This window comes from Mus pahari, chromosome 22 (assembly GCF_900095145.1).
Source record: "Mus pahari chromosome 22, PAHARI_EIJ_v1.1, whole genome shotgun sequence".
Lineage (NCBI taxonomy): Eukaryota > Metazoa > Chordata > Mammalia > Rodentia > Muridae > Mus > Mus pahari.
Genome location: NC_034611.1, coordinates 39952011 through 39969226, shown reverse-complemented (window position 1 = coordinate 39969226; position 17216 = coordinate 39952011). Strand labels below are relative to the sequence as shown.

The following is a 17216-nucleotide window of genomic DNA, read 5'->3' as shown; positions in this document are numbered from 1 at the left end:
ACTATATAACACTGGTGTTCATTTTAATCAATACATTCAATTCCTCTCCTCTCTCTCTTTCTCTCTCACTCACACTCACACACACACTCACACACACACACACACACACACACACACACGTGCATGTGTAAAGAGAAAAAAAAATAATCTTAAAGAAAAAGTTCTTTTAAAAAGGTCTCAAAAGCCCACACCCCACGAAAATTGAAACACAGGACCTTCTATCTATAATTTGCTGGAGCTGACACAGCAGTCAAACCCAGGAAACCTGTAGCTCAGCAACCACTACACTTTGTCATGTTCCCAAAGAATGAAGGAATGATGTCATCGCTTCTGCAACAATTTCCTCTCTATAGTCTAAGAATCTGAGTGTCTAAGGACTACAGCTCACAGACATGTACATCAATCATCTGGCAAGCCAATCCCGGCTTCCTTCTTCCTGTTGCTGCCGTTAGCAACCTTCACTAGCCCTTTTCCAAAAAGTCCTGCATGATCAGAGTATATACCAGGCCCTTCAAGACAACTATACTTCATTTTTACTGTTTTCTCTTTAAAAAAAAAAAAATCAGTTAAATTGTGACTCGATCAAGGGCATGAAACATATTATCATCATCATCATCTCAAATACATACAAACTCACCTCCCAAATATTACTACTGTACATCAAAATATCTCATAACATATCACAATATTGTACTCAGTGGCTCAGAATGGGCTGTCCAAATAACCATCTTCTAAAATTTCTCAGATACTGAACATTTTCTTTAAGCTGCATCTCAATATTCTTGTAATTGTTATTCAATTTTTTCAAGAAATATTTTATTGAAAATACGTAATCTACGACAAACTTAAGATATTGCCTCTAACATACTATATTATATAAACATTTTACGACAAATATCCTGCATTATTTGTTATAAATGCAGAAGCATTTATAAATGCAGAAGCAAAGCCACATGGGTGGCCTACTGCTCTCTTGCAGAATTCTGATCTTTTCCACTGCTGTGCTTTAAATAAACTACTTTGCAAAAGAAACATGTAGAAATGAGCTAATCATGGAACTATGTTATTTCTAAGAAACATAATTAAGAGCATGTGAAAAGAGAAGACCGTGTGCGCTGGCACACACCTGTAATCCCAGTACTTGGGAGGAGGATACACACAGCCCAAGGCTAACCTGGGCTACAGGAGACCCTATGTCAAAATCTTCTAAGCCTAAAAGTAAAAAGTGGGAAATACTTGGTTTTAGTTTATGCACACAGGAAAAAAAAAAAAAAAAAACAGAATAGCATAATGTTGACTGTCAGGCCATTTTTCAGTTTTTATTTATTTCAAGGGTGTATTATCTGCACATATGTCAGTATAGCACATGATGGCCCATGCCCTCAAAGGCCAGAAGAGGGTGAATAGATTCTCTGGAACTTGTATGGAATTTGGGAATCAAACCTGGTTCCTCAAGAAATACAGTAATGTTCTTAACCATTGAGCTATCTATCATCTCTCCAGCTCCACAGGGCGTATTTTAAATGAATTTTAATTTCCTCCATTAGCTAATGTCAAAAATAAAATGAAACAAAACCACGTGAGTGAAAACTTGTACAACTTTCCTGTTACACCAAGAGGTCGGTGGCTGGGCCGACAGTGACGGCAGCAGGCAACATGTAAAGGGTGAAGTCACTCACCACCTCTGTGGCTAGCTGCTAAGCATGAAGAGTTCTTTCCAGGCCAGCAGGTCTGCACAATCGCATCTGTCTCCATAACTCTGGGTTGATCTCACTGAATCATGCTGACAAAGACTGAAGCTTGTTTTGTGTCTCTTTTATGCACAGAGATAGAACTTTTGAAAAACCAGAATAGCTTTTACTTGGTTTGCAAGGCTATAAGCACTTGGCCGTGGGATAGAGCTAAACTAAGACCTTCATTTTCACTTCTCCTTAACATGGATGAAAAACGTTTAATGGGTTACCTACTACAAATCAACCCCTCTGGAGCAGGAAGAAGACTCAGTGGCCTCTTGCTGTTCCTGCACAAGACCTGAGTTCAGTTGCCTGCACTCACATCCAGCAGCAGCTTAAAACTACCTGTAACTCTACTCTACCTGTGTCCAGCAGCATCGGCACACACACACACTATATGCTTACACAGATATGCACAGGTAAGTAATCTCTTCTTAAAAACTGAGTGCTGCTTTGTTGATACTGACAGAAAAGTGCCAGGAGACATTCTGCAGGGATCACTCTAACAGCTAAAAACAAGTGTCTATAGCACTAAAGAAAACAAAAAGAAAATGACCATATATAAATAGATTCAAAAGGCAACTATGAAGGCAGATAGCAACAAAGTCTCAATATATAGACACTTTAATTTTATAATTTAAGCAGCAATTATTTTGTTCTAATTATATTCTATTCTACACCCCAAGAGTTTACTTTTTATCAGGCAAAGCTAACACACACAAAACGTAAATGTTTTCTACAAAATTCATGAAACAACAAAATCTAATTCTCTATCACATTAGAGTATTTTTTAAATTAAGTTTCCTAAATCCCAAAATATTATTAAAACTGGTCCAAGCAAGCTTACCTGCTAGCAAAATTATCAGCAGTAACTATTTTAAAGCTAGGCTGGAAGCCAGAAACACTGTTCTAAGATGGACTGCCTATAAAAACCTTTGAGTGGGATTGTACAATTAATGCACTCAGTTCCCCATTTTATTTTACTAATTTCACAGATAACAATTCATTTTGGGAACCAAACTACTATCAAACAAAATTAGAATTTAGCTCCTTAAGAAGACAGAATTAAGAAGGACAAAAAAAAAAAAAAAAAAAAAAAAAAAAAAAACACTGTTTAGAGGTAGAAGTCCTTAAAAAAAAAAAAAAAAAAAAAAAATCAGAAAATAGAAATGGAACTCAGTTTTAAAATGCAGAGCTTTTCCAAACTATACCACAGGGCTATTTCTCAGAATTACTACTGTCCAAGCAAACCCAAGATCTTGACCTTACAAACATCAGCCTTCATACGGAAAACAAAAAAGCTCCACACCAGCACCTGTTCTGTGTTAAATTCAAAAATAAATAAACATGACATGGTGGTCCTCACACCATCTATTTTTGAGGCTGACACACCATTGCTAAGAACTTTAATACAAAAATAAATAAATAAATAAATCTGATTTGTTCTCATTGTGGAACTCTAACGGGTTTGAAGCTTGCTATGTAGCTCAAGCTGACCTGGTCTCTGGGTTCTATCTGCCTCAGCCTAACAAGTGTGTACCACTGTATCTGGCTATGTGGGTAACTTTTTTTTTTTAACAACAGCAACTGCAGTGTACAAAAGAGCATGTCAGTATTCTCGAAGATCTTCCATAATGTGTACATAACCCACCTGATCTTTGCTAAATGTTTAAGCTCCCAACAGACAGTATTCTGAGACATATAATACAATAGCTACCATTACAATTCTACTGTTTTACTAGAGAGACACCAGATTAAAGCTGCTCTTCTGATACCATCTTGTTGAGGTCATAAAATATCAACCCTAAGCCAGGAAGTTTTCAACAATGAAACTCTTAATAAATCATTAAAATAAAGTATTGAAAAATATCAGCACTTGGAACGCAAAGGTAGAAAGATCTGTGTGCAGGAAACATTCTATAACAACTACACTGGAGTTCTTATGCACCCAGGTTGGCCCTGAATTCAATGTATAGCTAAGATTTTACCTCGAACCCTGATCCCCCTCCCTTTGCCTCCCAAGTGCAGTGATCAGAGTCAAGCAGTAACAGTGGAGTTTTTGCTTTCAAGTTTTAAATGTGGAAAATAGTATGCCTGGCTGACGTATCTGCTCTAAAGCTCCTATGTGAAGCTCCAACACTCCCTGCTGCATCTGTCGACTCTCATACAACTTCAGGTTGGAATGATCTCCACACTAAAACTCTAGGTTGCAGCTGGACTGCACAGATCCTCGGATCCTCATCATGTGTTGGCCACATTCCACCAGAGCAGGTAGTGCAGGACCACACGGACCAGACAGAAGCAGTAGTCCTCTTTCGGAGGACCCACGTTTGATTCCCAGCACCTACACATCAAGAGTTACTTTTTAGCCAGGCGGTGGTGGCGCACGCCTTTAATCCCAGCACTCAGGAGGCAGAGGCAGGCGGATTTCTGAGTTCGAGGCCAGCCTGGTCTACAGAGTGAGTTCCAGGACAGCCAGGGCTACACCCTGTCTCAAAAAGCCCAAAAAGAAAAAGAAAAAAAAAAGTTACTTTTTGTAACTTCAGAGACATGGTAACTCACTCTTCTGACCCCTGACAGTTCCTGTATACAGGTGGTACACACAAATACACTGAGGCATACACATATATTCATAAAATAATTTTTAAAGCCATGCTTACCAAAGTGTCTATAAATAGTAACAGCTGAAAATATTAAAAGTTAGGACTTGAAGCCAGTAAGATGGCTCAGCAGGGAGACACTTAGCTCCCACCCTAAAGACCTAAGTTATTCCCAGGAACCGGTATGATAGAATAAGAGAGCCAACCCATACAAGTTACCCCCTCACCTCTATACATGTTCTGAGGCTACACCTGCCTATATGAAAACACCACATACGCACACACACAAACATACACACTAGATAGACAGACAGACAGACAGACAATCAAAAGTTAAGTCAGGACTGGAGATGTAGCTCAGAAATAAGACTGTTTGCCTAGGATGCCCTGGGTTCTAGCACTAGCGCCATTCAACAAGCGCTGTTTAGGGTTAATAAGCCAAGAACACAAGACTAAAACTGCAGCCAGTGAAGAACAGCAGTGAGATAACTACGATGGAACACTAAAAGGAAAGGGGACACAAGGATGCTGGTCAATTATAGTAACAGCAACTCACTGACGGCTCAAAGGAGAAACATAAAATATGAGTTAGAGACTTGGGACAGCATTCAAGTAGTAAAACATGAAAATGGCTGAGAGCAGTTGCTTTATGGAGTAGAACTGATGGAAAGGAAGAAGAAATAGAAACAGACTATAACTTTTATCCAGTATAACCTTCCCAGTATTATTTTGCTTATCTAAATACAAAAAACAAAAAAGAAACAACTATATGTTTCTATCAATTAGAAAAATGTTTAATGAAAAGGAAAAAATATTAAGGATTACAAACATGAACCACATATGGTTTCCTTTATTCTGCTAAAAAAAAACTTACCACATTTCTTAGACACAGAATTAAACTTCTGCTCTGATGATCAGAACATCTGTAATCAAAAATGCTTAAATCTAAAACTTACGGAATACTGATCTGAAACCACACTATTGCAAAACTGTTTAGGTAAAATCTGTATGTAATTTTTGGATATAATTAGCTTTAAGACCATTTCCATGAATCCCATCCCCAGCAAATCCAACTCTCTATGTGTAAATGTTTCACACAACTCTGGTTCCCAGTATTTCAGATAGAGTGTCTACCCATAACAGCAATAATTATTAATTCTACAAGATACTGCTTACCCATTAGTGCAGTTCTAACTAACATTACAAAACTAGGTGGAAGAAAATCAACATGGTCTTTCTACAGCTTCTTTATAATAAAACAATAATTATCATTTCCCATCTCCATGAAAAATCTGAAAATGGGGAAACAGAGTCAGGCAGTAAAACTGAGGAGTGATGTCTGAAGGAACAAACACCCAATTCTTAACACCATTTATCCTAACAGAATAGATAAATATTTTCATGTGAAGATGTTCTCTTTCAGAGGTTTTATAAAGAAGACATTATAGGAAAGAAATAAATGAAAATTAAAATAGCCAAAGATTTTTTTTTTAATAATGAAGACATCATTTGGCAATACAGAAAATACTGTGGCAGAGCTCACATGCATGAGACCCAAGATTCAATTCCTAGCACCACCAAATTTAAAAATAGTTTGACTGCTCTCCCAGAGGTCCTGAATTTGATTCCCAGCAACCACACGGTGGCTCACAACCGTCTGTAATGGGATCTGATGCCCTCTTCTGGGGTGTCTAAAGAGAGCAACAGTGTACTCGCATACATAAAATAAATAAAACTAGTTCATATGGCTGAATTCCAGATCCACTCTTGCGGCTTATTCTGTGGCCTACGTGTTCCTTCCATGCACTCAGTATAAACAGGTACAATGCCGCACACCTTAGTCCCTGCAATAGGACTCAGATTCACAGAGTGTGTAAGGCTAGCCTAGGCTATAAAGTAATTCTTTCTCAAAAAGCTGTCAAAATTCATTTAGACTTATATAAAACTAACAGAACTCTGAAGCCAAATATTCAGCAGAACAAACTAAAACTGCTTATACAGCTTAGAATACCAATAAAATAAAAGCTGTATAATTTCTGAAACACATTTACTTTGCTGTTCAGAAACTCAAGCCCTTAGAACTTGTTCTCCCTAGCAATGCAATATTCATTCTTCAAGCATTAGTTATTCTGTAATTACTTTTTAGTAGTGGGACTTACCGCGTGCCATCTGCTTTCCAGCTTACTTTATATGGCTTCTGCTCTAAAAGTCTAATGTTTTGCTTGTCCATGGAGACAGGCTGTGCTCCAGGGAACCCAGACCTTAAAGAAAGAACATTACTCTGTCATGGATACAACCCATGTAATGCAATTTTTTGTTAAACCAATCTCAAATGTCTCACAGGTGGATCACAATGTTCTTCCTAGCAGGAAAGTAATTTCAAATGGAATAGCATCAGCTATCACAAAAGTTCTAACAAAAGATTATCATTCTCAGCCAGGAGTAGTGCATACCATAATCCTAACACTCAGGATGGCAGAAGCAGGTGGATTTATGAGTTCAAGGCCAGCCTGGTCTACAGAGTGAGTTTCAAGACAGCCAGAGCTACACAGTCTCAGGGGAAAAAAAGTTTAACAATTTCTTGACATTTTAAAATACAAGTTTACAATGGACTAAATTGCCACTGCTGTAATATAAATATTGGGCTAATTTAAGAATGTTTATTATACAGGACTGGAGAGGGAGCTCAGTGGCTAAATGCTTCTTATGTAAAAAGGAAGTGTTGGGGTACCCAGCACCCATGTAAAAGCCAAGCCTGGAGGCATGTGCTATAATACCAGCAGTAGGAAGAGGGGAAAGGGCCTGGGGTGTCCTTGGGTCTGGTACTGTTAAGGTAATTAAGCTAAAACTCAAGCTTTTCTCTGAAGAAAAGCCCCAGGCTGTGAAGTATAAAACACACCTGCCTGGCTCTGCAGGCCACGCATACTAAATCTGTGGGGAAGCACAGTGAAAGCAGAAGTGGACACTGGGAGTCTTCCTCTGTTATTCTCCACTGGTAAGACCAGTCTGCAGCAGACACAAAGGGATCAAAGAAAAACACTGGTGACAACAGCAATGCTGCATTCTCAAGAAAGATTTGAGTCATATGACCCTGACTCAGCATGACTTTTACAGATTTCCTTGAAAAACCTGAAATTCTCTTAAGCACTCAATGTTCACACTAACTTTAAGAAACAAAAATGCCCAATTATTGTCTGTATTAGCTGTATTATATAAAGAACAAATTTTATTTAAAACTTGAAAATATTTCTTACCCTTCCCAGCCACAGAACTGATGACATTTCTGTTGTACCTCTCCTAACTTGGGTTGAGTTGTTACTTGAGTTACACCTTTAACAGTTATGCCTTCCAAGAAAATAGCTCCCTTTAAAGAAAAGAGGAAAAAATTACAATAAATATATATGTGTGTATAGGTATATACATACATATATAATTAGAGGACAAACATATTTACAAAGAAATAAATCAATTTATTCTCACAAACCTAAGAAAATTCATATTAAACAGAAACAGTCTGTTCCACCTGCTGTACTAGTGACATCTATAACCCACCAGTCAGAGGGGGCTCAGGCAAAGAGAATATAATTCTAAGGCTACTTTAGGCTATAATATAAGACCCAGTCTCAAAGCTAAAAAAACAAATGGGGTACTCTAGGAAAGTCTATAAAATCGTCTAGGCTTGGGTTTTTATACTTTTTAAAACTACAACAATTAGTCTAAATGTATACTAAATTAGTTTTGGGTGCATCAAAGGGCTACTGCCAGTAGTATCAATAAAACTACATAACAACTCTGGCTAATAATGTCATTAAACAGTAAGAAAATCTGGTCTACAAGTTGCAAAGTTCAACCTTCTGGCCAAGACTTGGCAAGCAAGGCACTTGGGAAGACGAAGAAAAATATTACGAGAGAGAGAGAGAGAGAGAGAGAGAGAGAGAGAGAGAGAGAGAGAGAGAGAGAGAGAGAGAGAGAAAACGAACCCTGGTTAATTCCAAGCAGCCACAGGGCAGCTCACAATTATCTGGAACTCCAGTCCCAGGGTATCCAACACCATTTCATACTCCCATGGACACAAGACATACAAGTGTTACACACACATACATGCAAGCAAAACACTCATACACATAAAATAAATCTTTAAAAAGAAAACATACTTCTGTCATCAGCTGTGGTGATGTCTGTAATTCCAGCACTATGGTAGCTGAGGCAGGAGTTCACAAGTTCAAGACCAGCCTGGGCTACAGTCAGTCTGAGGCTAGCTAGGCTATGTACTAACAGCCTATCTAAAAAGAACTTTTAAAAATCAGTGTTTAATAAATCTGTTTCTAGCATTAAAAACTAAATACTGAAAATATATTTTAAAAGCAAAGCTCTAAGACCTGTAATATAGTTACTGAGAATACTCAAATTGTGTCAATATCCCTGTAAAATTATCTTAAATATGCCCTGCTGTGCCTTGTACCCGAGAGCCTCTCTCTTAACCATCATGCTTAAAGTAAACATTAAAATATCTTTTTTTCTTCTCTCATATATTACATCTTCTCCCTTCTCTCCACCAAGTCCCTTCCACTCCCCAAGATCCACTCTTTCCTGTTTCCCTTCAGAAAAGAGCAGGCCTCACAGAGATATCAACTAAATATGGCATATCAAGTTACAGTAAGACTAGTTACATACCCTCGTATCAGGGCTGAACAAGGTAACCCAGCAGGAGAAAAAAAGGGTCCCAAAGGCAGACTAGAGTTGGAGACAGCCCTCAAAGAACACCAAGTTATGCAACCATCACATACATGTAGAAGATCTGGGTTAGACCTACGATACAAGCTCCCTGGTTTGTCCGTTTAGTATTTTTGAGACACTATGAGCCCTGTTTAGTTGATTCTGTGGGTTCCCTAGTGGTGTCCTTGAACCCTCTGGCTAGCACAATCCTTCCTCCCATCTTCCATAGAATTCCCGATTGCCTCCTGATGTTTAGCTGTGGGTCTCTGCATTGGTTCCCATCAGTTGCTGGATGAAGCCTCTACAATAATTATGCTAGGCTCCAGTCCTTGAGTATAGCAGAATATCACTAGGATTCACTTCACTGACATTTTTCCCCCAGTGTTTGGCTCTATCCTTGGTCTCTGGGCTTTCCAGCTGCTGGTTCCTGGCAGTGTCAGGCATGGGCTCCCTCTTGTGGCACAGGTCTCTAGTTGGACCAGTCATTGGTTGGCCACTCCCACAGGTTCTGTGCCACCTTTATGCTAGTACATCTTGCAGGCAAGGTAAATTGTAGGCCAAAGGTTTTGTGGCAGGGTTGGTGTCCCAATCCCTCCACTGAAGCCTTGACTGGTTACAGAAGATGGTCCATTCAGGCTCCATAACCCCCAATACTAGGGATCTTTACTAGCGTCATCCTCGTAGAGTCCAGGGAGTTTCCACTGCACTGTTTCTACCTCGCCCCTACTCATCACTGAGTGCTCTCTCCTTCCATCTCCCCCGCCCCATCCCCTCCCATTCTCATCCCTACCAACTCCCAGTCCACCCCCAAAATCTATTCTATTTCCCCTTCCCAAGGAGATTCATGCATCCCTCCTTGAGCCCTTCTGGTTACTTAGCCTCTCTGGGTCTGTGGATTGTAGCATGATTATCATTTACTTTACAGCTAATATCTACTTATAAGTGACTATATATCATGTTTTTCTGGGTCTGGGTTACCTCACTCACAATGACATTTTCTAGTTTCGCCCATTTACCAGCAGATTTTATGTCAGTTTTTAACAGCTGAGTAATACTTCATTGTGTAAATGAACACCATATTCTTTACCTATTCTTCAGTTGAGGGTGATCTATGTTGTTTCCAGTTTCTGGTGATTATGAATAAAGCAGCTATGGATATAGTTGAACAAGTCTACTTGTGGAGGGTCCTTTAGATATATGCCCAAATGTGGTATGGCTGCATCTCAAGGAAGATCCATTCCCAGTTTTCTGAGAAACTGTCATACTGATTTCCAAAGTGGCTGAACAAGTTATCACTCCCATCAACAATGGAGAAGTGTTCCCCTTGCTCCGCATCCTCAACAGCATGGGCTGTCACTTGTGTTTTTGATCGTGGTCATTCTAACAGGTATAAATGGAATCTCAAAGTAGTTTTGATTTAATTTCCCTGATGACTAAAGATGTTCAACATCTCTTAAGTATTCCTTAGCCATATGAGATTACTCTGTTGAGAATCCTCTGTTTAGATCTCTGTCCCATTTTAATTGGATTATTTGGTTTGCTGATATCTAGTTTCTTGAGTTCTTTATATATTTTGGACATTAGCTCTCTATCATATGTGGAATTAATAAAAATCGTTTACCACGCTCTGGCCTGGTCATTTTGTCATATTGCCTTACAGGAGGATTTCAGTTTCATGAGGTCCCATTTATCAACTTGATGTTAAAAGCCTGAGAAAGTTGTCTTCTGTGCCAATACATTCAAGAGAATGTACTCCTCACTTTCTCTTCTATTAGATTTTGTATATTTGGCTTTATACTGAGGTCTTTGGTCCACTTGGACTTGAGTTTTGTGCAGTATGGTAGATACAGATCTATCTGCATTCTTCTACATGCCCACATCCAGATAGACCAGAACCATGTGTTGAAGATGCTTTCTTTTTTTCCACTGCATATTTCTGTCTTCTTTATCAAAATCTTGTATCTGTTATATTTAATTAAAACCCAAACCTGCTTTAAAAAGAAACCCACCCAAGGGGGTTACAATGCTAATCAAGCCTTTGTATTTCACTGAATCTAAGCACATCAACCAGTGCCTTGATGTAACATTTTTTTTCCCCCTTGGTTTTTCGAGACAGGGTTTCTCTGTATAGGCCTGGCTATCCTGGAACTCACTTTGTAGACCAGGCTGGCCTCGAACTCAGAAATCCACCTGCCTCTGCCTCCCAAGTGCTGGGATTAAAGGCGTGTGCCACCACACCCGGCTTTGATGTAACTTTTAACATTCTTTGCATTGATGAAGATAGAGAAATAAACCTTTCAATTGTATTTCATCATCTCATTGTGCAAACCAGTAACTTTAATTTTTTTTTAAAAAAAATCAAATAATTTTATTAATCATATATGCTCAAATTAATGTTGCTTTTTAAAAGTGTATTTGAAAAACCAGACAACGTGGAACATGAATGACTGTAATCAAAGCACTAAGAAGACAGACCAAATTCAGACCAGTCTGGGTAAACAGGGTGTGTGAGATGGCTCAGGCGTAAAAGGCCCTTTCAACCAAGCCTAGACATGAGTTTGATCCCCAGGACAGGGAAGGATAGATATGACTCTAAGTTGTCCTCTGACCTCCTAAAGGTATGTAAAGTGTCATGGATGCGAGCACATAACCACACATATGCACACATACAAATAAATGCTTTTTAAGAAGCAGTAAGCAACTACGTACTTATACACATATTTATATATGTATTTGTAAGGGAAGAGTGTGCATATATGTGTGTGTGTATATATTTGTATGCATACTCACATGTGTGCCTGAAGGTGGCTATGCATGTGAGTATGTGTGTGTGTGTGTGTGTGTGTGTGTGTGTGTGTAGGCCCCCACATACACACAACCAGATAAATAAATGTTTTTTAAAAGGCGTAAGCAACTACGTACACATATTTGGGTGTGGGAATATGTATTTATATGTGTACATGTATATGGAAGCCAGAGGTTTATTTCAATCATTTGGGGAGGGGGTCATAGAATATGTACACAGAAGTCATGAGTTATATATACATATATCTGTATACAAAATATATATGTATGTTTGTCTACATGTGAGGACAAAAGAATTATGGCTCTCTTCGTCAATTGCTATCTACCTTATATTCTAAGTCACGGTATTTCACTGAATCTGAACACATCAATTAGATTAGGCTGGCCAGCAAATGAGCTCCAGAAATCCACCTGTCTCTGCCCCCTCAGCTCTGGGATTATAAATGTGCACTGACATACCCAAGTCTTACATGGGAGCCAGGAGCCAAAACTTACCAGCTGAGCCATCTCTCCAGCCTTCCATCATCTTTTGAAGCAGTTTGTCACCAAACTTAAAAGTGTTGGCCAATACAGAAAGAAAACTTTCTCCAAAACCACAGACATACACTATTAAGAACGGCTTTATTAACGTATGTATGTATGTATTACATATTATGTATGTGTGAGTGTTTGTCTGCATACATACATGTGCACAATGCATCACAAGGGGTCCCTGAACCTGAAGTCACATAACAGTTGTGAACTGTCATGTGGGTGCTAGGAACTGAACCTGGGTCATTTATAACAGCTGAGCCATCTCTCCAACCCCACTTTTTAAATTTTATGTTCCAGTGTTTGTCTACTTGGCTTTTCACATGGTGCTGAGAGCAGAGCCCCAGTCCTCACATCTGTGTAAGTACTAACTGAATGTGTCATCTCACTAGTTTAACAATGAATTCATTCTGAAAATATTTCTCTTTTCATGCAATTTACCCTAGCCAGTGGACTTATAGTCTTCAATCTGGAAATGTATAAACACAATTAAGTTTTCCAACTAAGAATTTAGAGAAAAAAACTAAAGTAACAGCTACATTATTTATATAAAAGTCAAGGTATTTTTCTCTCCTTGTCTATGAACCACTGTCAACTATTATAAGAGTTGTAGTGCCTACTCACCAACCACAATATATCTTAATTACTGACTTCATCAAAACTTCACTCCCTCCATATATTTCTCTAACTTCCCCTTTGGTCTACTCCAAGTAGGTCTGTGTACAAGTAAGAGTACTAGTCCTCTCAACAGATCCCTCCCCTTCAGGAAAGAGGAGGGTAACTCGGCCCTACCACTCTTTATTAAACCCGGGATCTCAAGTATCCCACCCTCATCTGCAACTATGTAGCAGAGGATGGCTTTGAACTCCTGAATCCTGGAATCCGCAAGCTTCACTATGCACACCTGTACAGTGCTAGAGAATGATCCCAATTTGCATGCATGTTTGGCAAGCATTTGTAGCCACAATCCAAATCCTAGTATTTCATTCGACTTTTATTGTTAGAAGATTAAGAAAAGCTGACTAGAGAAGTAGAAGTCTTCTAAATTGTATAAAGTACAAAGGAAACACCACCCGTGGCAGGGAATAGTTACATTAACTGTGAGACTATTTTGTAAAAACATTCTCACTGGTCATTAAGTAATATGCCAAGCTTATTATTAACACTATAAGCTAATCTCAGCACAACATCTAAGAGTTCTTTGATTTACATAAGAAACAAAACCAGAATAAAACTTCATACCTCTAGCTTTTTTAAGACTGCTGGGCTGCAAGGTGGCTAAGCAGGTAGACACTTGTTGCCAAGCCTGACAACCTGAGTCCTAGGGCCCACATAATGGTTGGGAGGAATGAGTCACACAAGGTGTCCTTTGACTCCCACCATTATATGCAAAGCCCCATCCAAAGAATAAATAATTTTGTAAGACAAATTTTTAAAGTCCGATTTGTGGCTAAAGTTTAAAAAGTGAGATATAGTGGAACATGTCTATAACCTATCTCAGAACTCAGAAGGCTCTGACAGGAGGACTGGAAATTTGAGACCAGCCTGAACTTCATAGTGAGATTCCGCCACAGCTGCCTCATGAGATCAAGAGTTACTTAATGGGTTTCAGGTAGAACCAAAATTAATTTCATAAAATCAGATGCCATTATTATGCTCTTCACACACGTACACACACATATACAAAGAGACAGAGACAGAGAAATAACAGAAATATAGCCTGTGGTGGTCTGAATATGCTTGGCCCAGGGAGTGGCATTATTAGGAGGTGTACCCTTGTTGGAACAGATATGGCTTTGTTGGAGAAAGTATGTCCCCATGGGGTTGGGCTTTGAGACCTTCCTCCTAGCCACCTGGAAGACGGTCTGCTCCTGACTTCCTTTGAATGAAGATAACTCTTAGCACCTCCAGCATCATGCCTGCTTGGACTGCATGGCTTTCTGTCATGATGATAATGGACTGAACCTCAGAACCTGTAAGCCAGCCCCAATTAAATGTCCTTTATAAGAGTTGCCTTGGTCATAGTGTCGCTTCACAGCAATGGAAACCCTAACTACTACAGAGCCAATATCCCACAATAAGTTTAAACAAAAATATAGAGCAGTATGATATTTGGGAGCCATCACAGTGACTCAGCAGATAAGGGAACTTGCAGTTTGACTGATGACGTGAGTTTGACCCCCAGGATCCAAACATACATAGTAAGAAGCATGCTGTGTCATTCCCACACCAAGGCATTCAAGCATGCACAGCCACTAAATAAGTAAATTAAATAAATCAATGTAATTTAAAATAACTGTAAAAGAATATTGTAGTATTTGTGAACATTACCAGTTTTAACCGTTCTTTTCTCCTTTTACTAAAGGATGCACTTGACCCTGGTTCTGAGTCCTTTTTTCCATCTTCATCCTCATCTTCTTCATCATCATCTTCAAAACACCAATCTGGCAATACAGGTGGTGGTGGTGCTTCTTCTATATCTCCATAGCGACGAAAAAGTTCCTTCAAATAATCACCCTTGTAGATTCCTGGTGGTCTGGCTTGGGCAAATGTAGCAACTGCTGCTTCAATACTATGGAAAATTGGAAAATAATCATTTTCTCACTAGTATCCATTTATGTAGACTTATCAATTATTAACTCATACTCAAGGTACCCCAAAAAGTATAACTGACTTATAAAACAGACAAATCAAAGTCTTTCTTCACCTGCAAAACTTTCAATCAATGATAAGCTGATTCTACAAACACATGCCCATGGTAAACTGTAAAATATGTTATGCATATATCACCCACTATACTACATGGCCCACTATAATATATAGTCCACTATAATACACGGTCCACTATAATACACGGTACATTCTAATATATGGTATACTGTAAAGTCTAAAGAACACTGTCATGAGTGCTTACAACAGACATGGATAGCCAATGAAAGGAATTTTAATAAAATATTGAAGGTTAAGGTCTCTAAAAGAAAACTTGGGTCAAGAAAACGTGAACAGCAAGTTAACACAATGGTTTATCAGGAACCCCCAAGAGTGGTGCAAGAGCACTAATCACTGGCCCAGTCTGATGCTACTGTGCACAGCACTCTGAAAGGCCAAGGCTGAGAAGTACACAAAGTAAACACCCACTGAGTATATCAGAAAGACACAACCAGATGTGTGTTTGCCTGACTGCATTCCAAAAAAGGACCTAATGGTAAAAGGTTTTAGAAACATAAACAATGAACCTAGAGTGGGAGTATGGGAGTAATAAAATTCTGTTAGCAGTATCCTACTCTGATAGGAATTTCAAGTAATTGAGAATCTAATCCTTCAAAATCTGAAAATATAATCCACAAATAACATGCTCAATAAAGACAAGACTTGTTTAAACAGATTAATGCTTCCTTCATAGAGCATTAAAGCTTTCCCTAGTTCTGAATAGCTAGAACAGACAAATTTTAAAGGAAAACAACAGATGTTTTCCAAAGCTGAATATAAATCCAAACATTGGAAGATGCAATCTCTGATGATTCTAAAATACAAGAAAAACATGGAAAAGTAAATACATCGACTATAGGATTTATAAGCATCAGCATTTGTTACATGCATCTTCTTCCACTACAATAATACTATATAATATACCTCCAATCCATTTTTTCCACCAAAAAGGCACAGATAAGGAAACCAGTACGGTTGAAGCCATGGGTGCAGTGAACACCTAGAAGAGAAAGTAATTTTGTATTAAACTAAATCACTTCAAATGCCACACAGTTTTAAAATGACAACTTGCCTTTAAAACATTTCAATTATTTAAGTACACTACATATTCATACATTTTAAAAACTCAAAATATTCCTTATAACTTAATAGTTTGTTGGGTCTTATGGACCCAGGTGGAGTCTTAGGCCTTACTGCACCTGCAATTTCCTACAGGAGCAAATCACCTGCTGAGCTTGCTTTGCAACACAATCCAGCTGAAACAGAGGATGGGTCTGTGGGTTCTCCCTATACACAGTGCTGAGTATTAAACTCTGAGCCTTGATCAGAAACTCTGTCTTGGGTTCATCTTTCCTTCGTACCCTGTTCCTTTTTCAATTTCAGCCCCCCTTTCAGGTATACTCAGTTCATCCATGCCTGCTGGACAGTTACAGTTTGTCAATTTAGGTTGCTTAGAACCTAACAGAGCACTAGACAGAAATTCAAAAGTAATACACTGGTTTACTAGTTTAAACTCTGCTGTCTAAAATTTGTTGTTAAAATTTTTCAAGATTTTGAGTTTCAAACACACAACTCTGAAAGGAAAGACACACAAATACAAGACACCTATATTCCAGAAACTTTGGTCTAGTTTTTCCAGCCTTCCTTATGATCAATGTGAAAGTAGCCAAACTATACTGGAAAAGAAAGCCTAAACCAGACTGGGAAAAAGTGTGTATAAAGTCATCCGAGGATTGACAATAGTCGACTGTAATCAACCAAGTGTGGTGGTCTGAACAAATCTGGCCCCCACAGGTTCACAGGGAGTGGTACTATTTAAAAAGATTAGGACGTGTGGCCTTTTGGCTTAGGTGTGTCACTAGGAGTGGCCTTTGAGGTTTCAGAAGGTCAAGCAGGCCCAGCGTCTCTCTCTGCTGCCTGTGGGTCAGCTACGTCTCCAGCACCATGTCTGCCTGCATGCTGCCATGATTCCCACCATGACAATAATGTACTAAACCACTGAACCTGAAAGTAAGCCCCAATTAAATGTTTTCCTTTATAATAGAGTTGTCATGGTCATAGTGTCTCTTCACAGCCATAGAACACAAAAACTGCTGCAGATAACTGACTAATTGGAGTGCAC

The 17216-nt window shown here is 38.8% G+C and overlaps 1 protein-coding gene across 3 annotated transcripts in view; it reads right to left on the bottom strand.

Moving 5' to 3' along the window:
* Positions 1 to 17216, bottom strand: part of Rngtt (RNA guanylyltransferase and 5'-phosphatase) — a 175882-nt gene that overhangs the window by 139154 nt on the left and 19512 nt on the right. For all 3 annotated transcript variants that reach the window (XM_021222038.2, XM_021222039.2, XM_029533371.1), the window contains exons 5-8: positions 16019 to 16094; positions 14717 to 14957; positions 7588 to 7697; positions 6493 to 6594 (exon numbers count right to left, since the gene is read on the bottom strand). In XM_021222038.2, the coding sequence (XP_021077697.1) occupies positions 6493 to 6594; positions 7588 to 7697; positions 14717 to 14957; positions 16019 to 16094 (529 nt within the window). The remainder of the gene's footprint in view (positions 1 to 6492; positions 6595 to 7587; positions 7698 to 14716; positions 14958 to 16018; positions 16095 to 17216) is intronic.